Genomic DNA, 14,334 nt, shown 5'->3' on the forward strand with positions numbered 1-14,334 from the left:
AAATTTATCACTGTTTTTCTCTAGCTCCAGCGAGAGTAGCTTCTTTTTCTCAAATTTTGCGAAGACCTGTTAAGTCATCGGTTGTTTTGTCCTGTCTTGTGGTTGGAAATCCGACACCTCGACCCAACTGGACCTACAAAAATAATCAAGTTTCTTCTGGAAGGCACTACGAAATAACAGCTGATGGTCATCTCAATATCCACGGTATTTAATATAATAAAAAAATTATGTTAATTTAATTAAATTATCTTTATCGTTTATTTGAATTTTTATTAATTTATTTAAAATTTAATTTAACAAACTTTAAGGCCTAGATCAGTCAGTTGCTGGAAATTATACTTGCTCAGTGAATAATTTATTTGGAGATGATTCTATAACATACACCTTAATTGTTGTAATGCCACCGAGAGCACCAATTCTTGAACTTCAATACACAACGACAGATAGCATCAAACTTTGTTGGAATCATCCTGATAATGGTGGCGCGACTATACAAGGTATTTTTTTAATAAAAAGAAATGTGGAATAATTTTTAAAAGAATAAAAATTATTTTCTCTTATTTAAAATTAATAATTTTTTAATTCATGTTTTAGGATATGTTTTAAGTTACAAACGGGATCAAGGAGGATGGGAGGAAATGACCCTATCTCCCGAACACACGGAATTGACATTAAGTGGTCTAAAGTGTGGATCATTTTATCATGCTCATTTAACTGCCTACAATCGAGTCGGAACTGGAGATCCAAGTCCGTTGATTAGTGCCACAACGAAAGGAACAGGTAATTGTAATTTTTTCCAAACTATTCATATTAAAAATCAAAGATAAATTTTTGATTACTATTTCTTCTAATTGCTTATAAATTTTGTATTTAAACTCTTTTCTTAAGCGCCTCTTTTGCCGAGAGAACGTGACATTGTGTCAGCGAATTCAACATCGGTGCGTTTAAATTTATCGGCCTGGCCAAATGGAGAATGTTTAATTCATTTTTACACTGTTGAATATCGAAGACGAATAGGAACTGAACCGTGGATTTTAGTTGCTAATAGGGCAACTGAAAATTTGTTAATTAGAGATTTGAAACCGGCGTCTTGGTATAGTTTACGTTTCACTGCGCACAACGATGCGGGCTCAACTCAAACACAAATGGAATTCGCTACAACAACTCTCAGCGGAATCAGCATTGGTCCTCCGAATGATTTAATCATGGACGATGATACCGTCAAGGGAATACCCAGTTATAAACTCCTTTACATTGTTGTACCACTTATTTGCGCAATTGTTCTCATTATCTCTGCCGTTGTTCTGGGATACGTCATGTTTAAGCGTGCAAGGTCATTATATCACAAATATTTTACATTCTACTTATTTCACATTCTCTAAATGTGATAATTACTTTTGCTTATGATTTACTTATGATAATTATAATTCTAAATTATAAGGAAGGAAATTTTGAACATGTGAAATTTTTATTAGGTCAAGCTACCTAGGAGACATGTTACAAGGTCAACCGCAACCACCTGGTCTGGGATTAAATCAAAGTCATCAATCGCATCATCATTTGTCAAATTGCATGTCTACTGTTCAATTGAAATCCACTGCTGAAAGGGACAACAGAAGAAATCATCAAGTTTACACCAGTTCGCCTGTCAAGCAAGATAATCACAAATCAAACGATCATGGTTCAGGTCATTATCACTGTTACTTGTTTCTTTTCTTGTAAATTATTTTTTATAATCGTTAAGTTCCACTAATTAATATATTTATTTATATTTACTTTTAGAAATGTACGAGATTAGTCCTTATGCGACGTTCAGCGTTCCTGGAAGGGACAATCGATCGGTGACAACGGCGACTTTGGATTACACGATGCAGTTTAAGACGTTTGGTCATTTGGAGAACGAGGACATCAATGCGATTGATTATGAGAGATCGAGCGTGGATTTTGAAAGGTATTTTCACTTGTAATAAAGTGTTTTGACGTTAACTTTTTTTTTCTTTTTTTCTCGGTGTAGTCTTGTTTGAGCACTCGTCAACGAGATCATCCTCGACCCCATTCCGCACTAACAATCATTTCCCTAAAAAATTCCCTGGTCTTTTCTCTTCCTCGTTCTCTTTTTCTCTTACGCGCAGGTCGAAAACGCCAAGGTGGCATAAGCAAAGGTACTTTCCAAGCATCGCTGAGGCCGAGAGCAAACTCCGTTCTAGTCGACAGGGTTCCGGTAGCGATACTTCCGGAAGCCCGTGCGGTGAATGCGCTGGACCAAGTTATCGTGTTCCTGTTAAGCCTTGCAGGGGTAATTTAATCATTAATTTAATCATCTTTAATCATTTTCTCTCGATTTGATTATTCTAGAAGTTTCTTTTGGATTTTGAAAAATTTTTATGAAAGTTCCTAATATAAATTTTTTATTTTTAGATATTTTCTCGCGAGGCGTTGAGTCAAGTACAGAATCTAATAATGAAGGTTCTCCGTCACTAGCGAGAAGACGAAATAGACAGATGAGCAGGTCCACTCGCAGGTAGCCAAGGTTTGTTTGAATCCACTTAGCACTCACAAACCCATTTTTTATCTCAACGTCAAGAGTTGAAAAGTGTTTTTTGAAAATAATGATAGAAAAACACTTTTTATCTCCGATTCATTCACCAAAACTTGATTCAAAATCTTGTCACTGAGAATATTTATCGCAGGTGAATATAATTATCATAATTAACAATAAAATTAATTTTCAATTCTTTACTTTCCAGATATATTTTTGAAAATTATATAATTTAATTTTAAAACTATTTATGAATTTCAATTATCATTTCTATAGAAAACAAGGTTTTGAATATTGCTCTTGGTATGAATTTTTGTATAATTTTTGAATAGAAAGAAATCTCTTCCAACTAATAAGTAAACAAATGTATAAAATTATACAATGATTCTTTAGTTATAGTTTGCAACTGCTACAATAGTAGATTAAAAATGAAAAAATTCCATTACGAAAAAGTTTTTAGATAAAGGAGACAAAGAAATTAAACAATGAAATAATTTTTCTGTCTGTTATTTGAATTTATCCAGACAAAATTTTATAGGCAGAATAAATTCAACTCGCTTGTTTGCTTCTTTATAGAAGAATTGTTATTAATTTACATTTCGTTTTTAAATGGTCTTTTTTCAAAACTTTGTCAAGAAAAAAAAAAAAAAAAAAAAAAAAAAAAAAATGTTTTATCTAAGACAATAATAATAATTTGAACTGAAATTAAAGTTCGGTAGAGGACATGACGCTGCTGCCACCAACTGGATTCAGCGACAGTCGCGAATTGAGCGAGGCGGAATGTGATCGTGATCGCGATCGTGGACGAGGACGAGATTGGCAAAGTTTATCAATCGCTACCCGTCATGGTGGCAGCCTTGGACGACTTCCTATCGAAGCTGTTGAAACAATGCTTGCAAGGTAAAAAATATAGGTAAAAATAGTGTTGAGGATTAACTAATTATCAATGTAAACGAATTGATTACTGATTAAGAGTTGATAAGGAATTTGAATTCAGGTATCAACAGAGGAAGGAGCAGGAGAGGCAAGAATTCACTATTCACGTTTGATAAGGACGAAAATTTATTCATTCCAAATCATCGTTGAGCAATTACAATGACGAGCTTAGGCGAAATAAAATTAATTAAGTAAGTCCTTCAAAAAGAAATTAAACGATTATAAAAAGTGTAACGTTTTAGAGAAAGTACTTTTTTCTATTGGAAAATTTTCCCTTTACAAATGACCATTTTGCAATTGAGAAAATTTTTTTTAACTAAAATTAACAACTCTTATTAAGAAATAAATTAATTTTTAACATTTTTATTTTCTTAAATAAATTGAGTTTTTTACTTTAATATGTAGAAATTTGATAAATTTTTAATTATACAAAATTGCGAAACGGTTAAATGCGAAACGAATACATAAAAAGAGAGTGTTGTAGAAGAACATTTATTTGGAAATTACATTTCAAACAAGAAATTCTTTTTAAATTTGACTAATTGACTTTATCATAAAATAAATAATAAAATCGTTTCTTCTATACGACTCTCAAAAATTCTATAAAGAAAGAAAAAATTTCTATAAGTAAATTATAATAGACTGTCCATGATTGGAGAAGAAAAAAGCGAGTTTACGAAAGAAAAAAAACCGCCAAAAAAACTCGCTCTCAATAATGTATACTAATCCATCGTTAATTGTAAATATCAGTGTTATGTGCATGGCACGGATTCCGTATTGGTATATGACAAAAAAGTCGGGTACTCGTTACCACAAAAAATTTGGTAGCGGTTTCCGTCAACGGTTTATCCGTTTGTATAGATAAAAATGTTTTACGTTGAAAATTTGTGAAAGATAAGCAAAAAAGAATAATTATTAAATGTTAAAAGTATTTCAATCTTCTGAGGCATTTTTGCACTTTAATATTAAAGAATACTAATAGTAATTAATTACTATTAAAGAATAATTAATTATCTTTTTATAAAAAAATGATAATTAATTGTTTCTTAATAATATAATAAATTAACTATATTAGTTATTTAATATTAACTGCTTTTAATAAATAAAGTAAAAAAAATAGAAATCCCTGACTCGATAAAAGTTTTATATATTTACAGTTGATAGACCTTAAATTGTTAAAAATATTTCTGTTGAACTGAATGAAACATTTGTCGAGTCAAGTATAAAAGATAAACGTTTTTTAAAAATAATTTCTTATATTTACAATTACGTAAATAATCTTTTTGTATACTAATTTTTGAAAGTGTCAAAAATGAAAAAAATGTAATATTGTTTAATGCATTAATCTTTATTTTAAAGTTGATAACTTAATTATTCTTTGAAAAATTAGAAAATTCTGTAAAAATTTGAAAACTACAAAATTATCAATATTAGCGTAAATTATTAAAATTTTATTAAAATTAAGATTTTTAATATTATTATTAAAACTATTGATTCTAATAATTTAGAGAAAGGTAATAATGATTGAAAATTATATGTTTCAAAAAGAAAAAACAAGAAAAAAGAAAGATAATTAGTTTAAAAAATTTTGTAGATAGATCTCTAATTTCTGCAATAATTTTACAAATTAATAAAAAAAAAATGAATGTTTTGTAAATATTTTATTTCGACTGATCGAAAGTCTGATAAGATCTACTGCCAATTTAATCATACCGCTGCCAAACAAACTTCTGAAGAGGTGAAAAATAAAAAAAGTCGTCAAACGACCTCTCCTGATCATTATATTTAATGAATGATTAAAAAAATATCATTTTTGATAAACAAAAAAAAAACAAAAGCTCAGAAACTTCTATACTTAATTTCCTACAAGTTTTTACACATAAAAAAATTTTATCTCGAAAAAAACTGGTCAATAGAAATTTTTGACAATCTTTTTCATTTATCTTAAAAAAACTTTGATATATAAAAATTATATGGAGGAAACAACGTCGTTGTACAAATTATTATCATAGAAAAAGAGCAATGAATTTTTTGAAAGTTTATAAAAACTTTTCTATTGAATCCACAATGAAATGAATTATTATTCATTTGTTGTAATTGTAATATTAATATTTTCGACTGAATTAATTTTATAACATTTTTCTTTTAAATTTATAATAAATTCATTGTTTTCTGTACAAGTGATGAGTGAAAAAGAACTTTTACACTTAATTTTTACATTTTGTAAAATATTTTCAATGTTATTTCCAGGAAACACATTGATGGATAAAATAAATAATTATCATGTGTTTATAAAAAGGAAGGAATATTTTCTTATACTTTCCTTAAACTATTCTCAAAAATAATTTAAATAATTATTTAATCATTATTTATTTTCGGATAATGAATTTTTTATTTGATTTTGATTTTTGAGTTTATGGACTGTATACAATTTCAGCATCTGAATCATCGTTATTTATAATTATTTTATAATCTTTATAATGCCATAGGTCGTCTTCACGAACAATTGTCCAGAGGTCTAGAGCTTTTCTAAAAATATGTGGAATTGGTTGAAATCCAGCTTCATGTGCCAATGAATCAAAAAGATCATATTGAGAAAGAAACAATCGGTGAGCATGTCTTTTTTTGTTTCCTTTTAGTTTCGCGTCTTCTAACATAATTTCCTTTGAGGGCAATTTAAATCGCTTTTTTAACATGTAGAGAAAAAACAGAGCCTGAAAGACAATTGCTTTAAAAATTTTTAATTCGACTAACAAACTCTTTGAAAACTTAACCAAACAATTATTTACTTTTAATTCTAATTATTTTATTTGCCAATTAACTAAATAGAAAAGTAGGTAATATTTGTACCTTAACGTGAAACATGGGAAAAGTTATCACGTAACTATTAATACCCAAAAAGCACATTGTAGGTTGATTTATATTAATCGTGTGTTTATAAAGTGGATAGACAAAATTATCATCAACACTTATTGCACAGGATTTATCTAGAAATGGGAATTCCATTAAATATCCTGTACAATACATAAAAACATCAACAATAACTGAACTTCCGTCGATGAAATAAATTTTATTTCCCTCCACACATTTAATATTCGGTACTTGAATGATAGAGGGTGGAAGTTTACTTGTTATTCTAGAAACAAAGAATTTATGAAAAATTAATTAAACCCGAATATTAATCAAAATAGTCACACAAAAATAATAGAAAAATAACAACCTTTCACCTCGATTACTCATATAAATGACATTAGCATAAGTAGACAATTCAACTCCAATGTCTGTAGCCGAAAACGCTGAGCCAAATATTAATATATTTTTCCCAATAAATTCTTCTGGCTTTCTGTAGGTGTGACTGTGTAAAATTTGTCCTGGGAAATTTTCAATTCCTGATACAATTGGTATATTTGGTCGAGAATAATTTCTATAATGAAAACAAATTTTTTTTCTTTTCAATATTTTAATTTAGAAAAAATATCTTAATAATTATATTATTTAACGTACCCTGTGCAAACCATAATTGCATCATATTCTTTGCATACAATTTCCATTGTATTCAAATCTTTTATTTTTACATGCCAAATTGTAATATTTTTATCGCCAGACTGAATTATTTCAGCACGAACTTCTTCTATTTTTTTGAAAAACTGTGAACACAAAATTTTTCTATTTGCACATGCATATTTAAAAATTAATTTTTGTAAATTAGTAATTTTCTTTATTAAATTTTACCTTAATGAAATGAAGAATTTGAAAATGATTAGCGTAATCGCGCAAATATGACAATAGTATTTCTCGATGAACTCCACTTCCTTTATTCCCTTTCATGGTCCGAAAATCTGGGAAATTCATTAATTCACAAGGCGCATTTGATCTGTAACCATAATTTTGATTTCAATTTCTAATATTATTTCTTTTCTAAATTAATTTTTTTTATTTATTCTTTCATTAAAAATTGGACGTAGCGAAGTAAAATTTTATAAATTTAGCTTCAAACCTAAGATCTCTATACATGCTTGTGTGAATTGGAAAACCATTTTCATCTAATCCAATTTTTTCCGTATAAATCCAAATTCCACCAATGTTTCCGGTTTGTTCGAAAGCTTCTGGTTCGAAATAATCCAAATCTGATGATAAATGCCTCAAGGCACATAATCCAGCAGCTCCACTGCCAATCACACAGACCCTCACCTTCTTTTTTGAATCTGTATTTACTAAATTCATTATTCTAAAATAAAACCCACGTATTATATTTTATTTATTAATTAATTAGTTCGTATTCAGTAAATTCAAAATTCAAAATAAAAAAGAATTGTATAAAAAATAAGTATTGTAAATAATAATTAATTTAAAAAAAATTGTTTATTAAAAAATTATTTCTTTTAATTAAGTAAACTACACACGAAATTGTATAGTTATAAACTAACTGAGAAAGCATTGAATATTTATTGAAACGATATAAGCAGTTTGAAATATTCTATATTGTTATCAACAGTAGCAATAAACTATAAGTTACGATAGCTAATTAATCTTTGATCTTGCAATGGGTCATACAAGAAAAAAAATAATTAGGGGAAACTTTTTTCATTTAACATTGAAATATATTTAACAACAGAAAAAATGATTCATCATATGAATCGTTAGATAAAGATAATAATTGATTGATTGATTGAGAAAAAGAAGAAGTGGAAAAATAGTTGAAATTCTAGAAATAAATTACAGACTATTAAAGTAAACATAGAAAAATTATAAAACACAATACAGTTAATTATTTAAAAAAAATATTTTTCATTAATAATAAAAAATTACTTACTTTTCTTATGTATTTTTATTTATGTTGATTGATGATGATATAAATTAAATTAAAGGATAATTAAAGTGTAGTATTTCATTTCAAAATTAAGTATACAAGGTATCGTGGGTGACATTTTTATATTCCAAAAAAATCGAAGGAGTTATTTGTAAAACAATTAATGACAGTTCGAAAATATGAAAATTCCATTTTACTGAGAAAAAAAGTTAATTGTAAAGTGAGACATTTTTTTCACGTCGTATCAATGCAGGCATTTTCACAAAAGCAAAAATAGAAAAAATGCCAATTTAAAACGAAAAAATTGCTAAAAATTATTTATAAAAATAGAAAAAAGGATAAACAGGACATAAACGAAATTGTAATAAAAATATAATAAAATGTCTATTTTTTCACTTAGAGGAATGTGATTTTTGTTCTCGATTGATTCACCTGCAGCACATTAAGTGATTCGTATTCTTCAATGACGTCATTAACTTTACTACGATCAAAACCTTTGTTTGTGCATCTTTCCATAACTTCCGAGACTTTGACTGTTTTCTTTTCACCAGCAAGTTCTTTTATCAGATCAAAGATTCTCTTGATTGATTGATGACTTTCCTTTGGTCCTGGTGCATCCGAACAATTAATGGAATGTTTCGACATTTCTAATAATCTGTTCGCCTCTTCAACGTCATCTTTATCAACTTCGTTCGATAATCGAAGACGTGCCAAAGCTGTTGCTAAACGCAAAATACCCAATAGGTTTCGTGCAGATGTGAAAGTTTTGTCTTTTTTATTACGTGCATCCGCTCTCATGTCGACATAACTTTCTGAAATTGAGAGAAAGAAAATTTAGTGCTTAATGAACAAAATAATAAGATTAAATGTGCTATTTTTTATTTTGAAATTATTCTTACCAACAATAAAATCTGTCAATTCTTCAGGTACTGTTGGTGATATTTTTTTGCACATTGCGATGTATTTTCGCATTACACTCATGTCCATTGCTTCAACTTCTGACTTGGGTTGAGCAGAATGACGATGAACATAAGTAATATGTTCCGCTAACCTGAAAATAATTCAAATAAATATTTATCATTTTGAAATGAATAACAAACAAAATTACAATTACAGGAGTTTATATTATGGAAAAACGCAAATACTTACTTGAGATCATTATCGCGATCAGCGCGATCCAAAATGAGCCAAAGTAAATCGAAACGTGACAAAAGTGCGGGTGGCAGTTGAATATTTTGTTCAACTGTTCTCTTCGTATTATAGCGGCCATAAGCTGGATTGGCAGCCGCTAAAATTGATACGCGCGCATTTAAGCGTGTCATGATACCGGCTTTGGCAATTGATATTGTTTGTTGTTCCATAACTTCGTGAATTGATGTTCTATCGGAATCGGCCATTTTATCGAACTCGTCAATACAACAAACGCCCTGATCTGCCAAAACAAGAGCACCACCTTCCAGCATCATTTGACCTGTCAATGGATCTTTCATCACGGCTGCTGTTAAACCAACGCCTGACGAACCACGTCCTGTTGTATATTGTGATCTCGGCGATAATCTCGTTATGAACGAGAGCAATTGGGATTTCGCCACACCAGGATCTCCCATTAGGCAAATATTTATATTTCCTGAAAAAAATTTAATTAATAAAAAAAAGAAACTTAAAATTAATATTGTAATTTTTTTTTGTAAATTCAAACCTCTGATTTTTATGTCTCCTTTCTTTTTGTCAGTTCCACCAACGAGAAGTAGTAGGAGAGCTTTTTTTACATCTTGAAGGCCATAAATTTCCGGAGCAATTGAAATTGCTAATTTGTCATAGAAATCGGCGCCTCTAAGCACTTCCAATTCTTCTGGAGTCAATTCAGAATTGGAGTCGTCCTTTGTTTCGGAATTACTCAAACAAACTATGCTCTGAAAATGTAACGAAATACTTTATTTAGTACATGTTAAAACAATTTTTTCTAAACAAATTTCCATTAATTTTTTCTTCAATCTAGAATTTGAATTTAAAATTAAGATTCAAAACTTTTATTTTCAAATTTTATGTAAAGTTTTAAAAAGTATATCGTGACATTCAAAAATTTAATTTCTGTGTACGAAACAGATTTTGTATATCTGCTTTTAAATGAATAAATTCAATAGTAACATTAAATTTAACTGTAATTTAAATTTCGTCTTACATGAGCATCAATGAAAGTCTCGCTAAGGAGTCCTGCGGCATTTCTCGCAGTAAAACCACTTTTTGTGAGAGGAAGAAATATACCAGTGACAAGAGCATGATCTCCTGGTTGACAGCATCTTGTGGTTTCTCCTCGACAATATATCGTCACTGACCTTGGAATGTGTCCAACTGGAACTTGATCACTCTACAAAAAGGACAAATTAGTTAATTATCACTACCAATAGGCGGTAAAAATTCCAAATAGAAAATTTCTCACATGTTCTTGCATTTTTATTTCCTGGAATTTGACGAATTTGGAACCTTTTGTTTGCATACTGAGTCTTCCACCCGATTTGTTTAGTCGACAATCTTCACTCGGACATGATTTAAGTGGCATGAAGGTCATCGAGCTTATCTGTTGAACAATTTTAATTATTTATTAATTTAATAATAGTATTAAAGGTTTTTGGAGGGAATTATAATTCTTACAGGTTGATAAGTTTCAGCACCGCACTGATCACAGGTGTAAGTTGCAACAACAACCATGGGTTTAACTTCCGTGCATCTGGTAACAATTCCTCTAACTGTTACTAATTTACCAATTTGTTCAGCTTTTACGTCCCGAACCGAGTGGCCTTTCTCATTACCAAAATTTCTAAAGTAGACTTCACTAAAATCATAAAAATTTATTTTAATTTATTTTAATTTAATGACAATATATCCGAAATTTTAAAAAATCTAAATAAGTAAAAATTAATTTTTATATGAATAAGAATTTGCAAATAATCATCAGCTATTAAATTAGACTCACAATCGACGCATAAGTTCTGGTGCGTATCTATTCCTGGGATCTCTTTGTTCTCCAGGATGTTGATTGCGCGTCTCCATTAACATACGATGTTCAATATAAACATCTAAAGCATCCTTAGCGGGAACTGGTCTCTCTTTGAAATCGGGAAGTATATCTTGAATAAGCTGTTTTTAAAAAAGAATTTATTTTATATACAAAATTGTCATCTACATAAAAATGAGAATCAAAAATTAAATTCTTATTAAAAAAACTCTAAAATTTCGTGTTTTTTTTTATAAAGTTACATACCTCAAGAAGCATATTAACGTATCTTCTTGTATTTCCAGCAACAATTTCAGCAAGATCCTCATCGAATTCCTGAAGGTCATCCAAATCAATTGTAAATGCAGTTTGTTCACGATGAGCGACTCTTGTAAGTTGTTCTCGATATTTAAATCTCTTATCTCCAGTTTTGTCATCCATTTTCATAAACTCGGTTAGAAAGAGTTTAAAAGTTTCTAGAATAAAAATAAAAGAGAATTTTGCCATAAATATTTGGAAAAATAGAGTTTGACATAAAGATAAAATTTCAAAATTAAAAACATTGAACTTCTTAACATAACCTGCAAAAATTTGTTTTCAACAAATTGTTAGAAAAGGTAATATTTCCTTTTACATAAGTAATAGAATAGAAATAAAAATTTCTATAATGGCTACAATGGCTCTTTAACAAAAAATGAAAGTTTTTTTTCACTGTTTTATGTTAAGAATGAAAGATTAGTTACTTTTGTAGAGCACAATCAGAAACATAGAAAACAGTTACCTCTGTCTTTTTCAAAGTCTCTTGAAGTTCTAGGAGCCATGATTGATGTAGTTTTGTGTTAATTATAAAATCCAAGTCCAAAACAATAGGAAATTAAGTCAAAATAAATAAACGGTACGCTCTTTCAACAGTTTTTCACTTTTGTGTTGCCATCGGCGTCTCCATTACTGCTTTTGCTGCTTTTCTACCGCTTTTCCCGCTAATTTCATTCAGAGTTGCCAACAAGTAAACAGCAAGAAGCGCCGATTTTGAAAATAAAGTACCATTATTATAATAATATTATAGAAAATTTTAGTACTAGAAGAAGAAAAATTGACAAAATTAAAGAAAAACTATAAACAATAAATAGATATAATTATTTAAGTTTAACTGAAGTAACAATTAAAAATCACAAGAAGAAATAGAAATTGAAATAAATTTAAAATGTTGGTAAAGCTGATTTTAATTCATTTCCGGAAGCAGAGACACTCGAGTAAGTCACGTGATTAAATTGACATTTCCGTAAAATAGGTTAGGTTTACACGTGTTTTGTCAATTTCTGTTTGATAAAATAGTAAATATTTTGAGTACTTTTCTAAACGAGAAAAATGGGAAAAGCAAAGAAAATTAAAGTATCAAAAGGAGAGAAAAATGTGCCAAAAGTTGGTCTCGCTGATCAGATGGAAGACGATAAAGCAGTAAAAATGAAAAACAGAAAGAAAGTCAGAATACGTAATGATGAGGATGAAGAGGTTAGAATCAAAATATTGTTAAACTTTTGTTTGTTTTTCAAAGCCTTTTTCTAATACTGTAAACCTTGAAAATATAGCGCAAAATGTTTTATCAAATTAAATATTATTTTAGGTTGTCGATTCATCTTTAACACAAAAAATTCTTTCGCAAGCACGAAAACAACAAATGGAAATAGAGGAAGAATTTCATGGTAAATCATCAAAAGAATCAATAAAACGAATAACAAAACTCGGTGATGATTTAAGCGATTCAGACGATGAGGAATTGAGTGATAACGAAGGTCACGCATATTATGAAGACATTGAAATTAATGAGGATGATGAGAAGGCCCTGCAAATGTTTATGGATCGAGATCGTGCACCGGCAAGAACATTGGCCGATATTATAATGGAAAAACTGACTGAGAAAAAAACAGAAATTGATACACAATTTTCTGACATTGGCTCAATGCAAATACAAGATATAGATCCACGTGTTGTGTCACTGTATGAAGGTGTACGCGATGTTCTCGCGAATTACCGCTCTGGAAAATTACCCAAGGCATTTAAGGTTGTGCCAAATTTACGTAATTGGGAACAAATTCTCTACGTTACAGATCCATCGAAATGGTCCGCCGCTGCAATGTATCAGGCCACGAGAATATTCGCCTCAAATATGAAGGACAATATGGCACAAAAATTCTACAATTTAGTTCTATTGCCACGTATTCGTGATGATATTGCCGAATACAAGAGATTAAATTTTCATTTATATCAAGCACTCATGAAAGCTTTGTATAAGCCCAGTGCATTTATGAAAGGATTTTTGATTCCTTTATTAGAGTCAGGAAATTGTACACTTCGAGAAGCTGTTCTTGTTGGCTCAGTTATTACAAAAAGATCAATACCAATCCTTCATTCAGCTGCGGCTATATTGAAAATTGCCGAAATGGATTATACCGGTGCTAATAGTATCTTTTTGAGAATATTTTTTGACAAAAAATATGCTCTACCTTATCGAGTTGTCGATGGAGCTGTTTTTCATTTTCTAAGGTTAGAAAGGAATAAATTCATTAAAATGTTTTCACACTAATTAAATTTTGTTTTTAAACTGAAATTTAAAAAACATTCTTTTATTGCAGATTTAGAAACGATCGACGTGTACTGCCAGTTTTGTGGCATCAAGCATTTCTAACGTTCGTTCAACGTTACAAAAGTGACATTAGCTCGGAGCAAAAGGAATCATTACTTGAATTATTGAAACATCAATCACATCCGGTAATGATCCAGGAAATAAGAAGAGAATTGCAACACGCGAAATGTCGGGATTCGGAAATTACGGAACCAATTCCGGAACCAATGATGGATTGATATAAAAATTTAGATAAAACTAGATATATTGCTTTAATATAAGAAAATACTAAAAAACAATAAAAGGAATATTTTAAATGTTAAATTGATTACTTTTCTGTTTTCAAAATTAAATTAAGCTTTTAATTTAACATTTTTTTTTATATTAAAACCATTAAAATATTTAAAATAAGCGCGTTTTTATTAGCAGTG

General features: G+C 29.5%; 4 protein-coding genes across 11 annotated transcripts in view; 2 read left to right on the top strand and 2 right to left on the bottom strand.

Moving 5' to 3' along the window:
- The window catches only part of LOC122499380 (Down syndrome cell adhesion molecule-like protein Dscam2), a 123,505-nt gene extending 113,926 nt beyond the window's left edge, over nt 1-9,579 (top strand). For 4 of the 8 annotated variants that reach the window (XM_043607705.1, XM_043607702.1, XM_043607704.1 and 1 more), the window contains 12 exons: nt 25-204; nt 309-497; nt 595-780; nt 889-1,333; nt 1,476-1,687; nt 1,783-1,951; nt 2,133-2,296; nt 2,419-2,521; nt 3,251-3,439; nt 3,523-3,666; nt 5,965-6,084; nt 9,402-9,579. In XM_043607705.1, coding sequence (XP_043463640.1) covers nt 25-204; nt 309-497; nt 595-780; nt 889-1,333; nt 1,476-1,687; nt 1,783-1,951; nt 2,133-2,296; nt 2,419-2,521; nt 3,251-3,439; nt 3,523-3,625 — 1,940 coding nt within the window. In that variant the 3' untranslated portion in view covers nt 3,626-3,666; nt 5,965-6,084; nt 9,402-9,579. Of the gene's footprint in view, nt 1-24; nt 205-308; nt 498-594; nt 781-888; nt 1,334-1,475; nt 1,688-1,782; nt 1,952-2,132; nt 2,297-2,418; nt 2,531-3,250; nt 3,453-3,522; nt 3,667-5,964; nt 6,096-9,401 lie in introns of those variants that run through there. The other 4 variants (XM_043607707.1, XM_043607706.1, XM_043607708.1 and 1 more) reach the window with 4 other exon arrangements.
- LOC122499385 (flavin-containing monooxygenase FMO GS-OX-like 2) lies at nt 5,830-8,097 on the bottom strand. The gene is made up of 6 exons (XM_043607716.1): nt 7,473-8,097; nt 7,208-7,349; nt 6,980-7,122; nt 6,696-6,899; nt 6,326-6,611; nt 5,830-6,189 (listed from the first exon to the last, which is right to left on the bottom strand). Exons 1-6 carry the CDS (start codon nt 7,697-7,699, stop codon nt 5,890-5,892), a joined length of 1,302 nt encoding a protein of 433 aa, XP_043463651.1. The 5' UTR covers nt 7,700-8,097; the 3' UTR covers nt 5,830-5,889.
- On the bottom strand, nt 8,391-12,249 carry LOC122499382 (DNA replication licensing factor Mcm7). The gene is made up of 10 exons (XM_043607711.1): nt 12,062-12,249; nt 11,548-11,756; nt 11,260-11,423; nt 10,938-11,118; nt 10,726-10,863; nt 10,468-10,653; nt 9,985-10,198; nt 9,435-9,912; nt 9,185-9,336; nt 8,391-9,097 (listed from the first exon to the last, which is right to left on the bottom strand). The coding sequence occupies exons 1-10, from the start codon at nt 12,099-12,101 to the stop codon at nt 8,682-8,684; spliced, it is 2,178 nt and encodes a 725-aa protein (XP_043463646.1). The 5' UTR covers nt 12,102-12,249; the 3' UTR covers nt 8,391-8,681.
- Nucleotides 12,250-12,549: 300 nt separating this feature from the next.
- On the top strand, nt 12,550-14,227 carry LOC122499386 (bystin). Its single transcript, XM_043607717.1, has 3 exons — nt 12,550-12,792; nt 12,905-13,824; nt 13,914-14,227. The coding sequence occupies exons 1-3, from the start codon at nt 12,649-12,651 to the stop codon at nt 14,140-14,142; spliced, it is 1,293 nt and encodes a 430-aa protein (XP_043463652.1). The 5' UTR covers nt 12,550-12,648; the 3' UTR covers nt 14,143-14,227.
- The last annotated feature ends 107 nt before the right edge of the window (nt 14,228-14,334 follow it).

Source organism: Leptopilina heterotoma, unplaced genomic scaffold, assembly GCF_015476425.1.
Source record: "Leptopilina heterotoma isolate Lh14 unplaced genomic scaffold, ASM1547642v1 Lhet_167, whole genome shotgun sequence".
Taxonomy (NCBI): Eukaryota; Metazoa; Arthropoda; class Insecta; order Hymenoptera; family Figitidae; genus Leptopilina; species Leptopilina heterotoma.

Bases quoted from the DNA above. Each gene is read 5' to 3' on its own strand.
- LOC122499382 (XM_043607711.1), bottom strand. From the start codon at position 12,101: ATGGCTCCTAGAACTTCAAGAGACTTTGAAAAAGACAGAG. The intron at 11,757-12,061 runs GTAACTGTTTTC...TTTTTATTCTAG, and splicing joins AGACTTTGAAAAAGACAGAG to AAACTTTTAAACTCTTTCTA. The intron at 9,913-9,984 runs GTTTGAATTTAC...AATTTTTTTCAG, and splicing joins AGGAGACATAAAAATCAGAG to GAAATATAAATATTTGCCTA.
- LOC122499385 (XM_043607716.1), bottom strand. From the start codon at position 7,699: ATGAATTTAGTAAATACAGATTCAAAAAAGAAGGTGAGGGTCTGTGTG. The intron at 7,350-7,472 runs GTTTGAAGCTAA...TTATGGTTACAG, and splicing joins AGCATGTATAGAGATCTTAG to ATCAAATGCGCCTTGTGAAT. The intron at 7,123-7,207 runs GTAAAATTTAAT...TTGTGTTCACAG, and splicing joins AAATTCTTCATTTCATTAAG to TTTTTCAAAAAAATAGAAGA.
- LOC122499386 (XM_043607717.1), top strand. From the start codon at position 12,649: ATGGGAAAAGCAAAGAAAATTAAAGTATCAAAAGGAGAGAAAAATGTG. The intron at 12,793-12,904 runs GTTAGAATCAAA...ATATTATTTTAG, and splicing joins GTAATGATGAGGATGAAGAG to GTTGTCGATTCATCTTTAAC. The intron at 13,825-13,913 runs GTTAGAAAGGAA...CTTTTATTGCAG, and splicing joins GCTGTTTTTCATTTTCTAAG to ATTTAGAAACGATCGACGTG.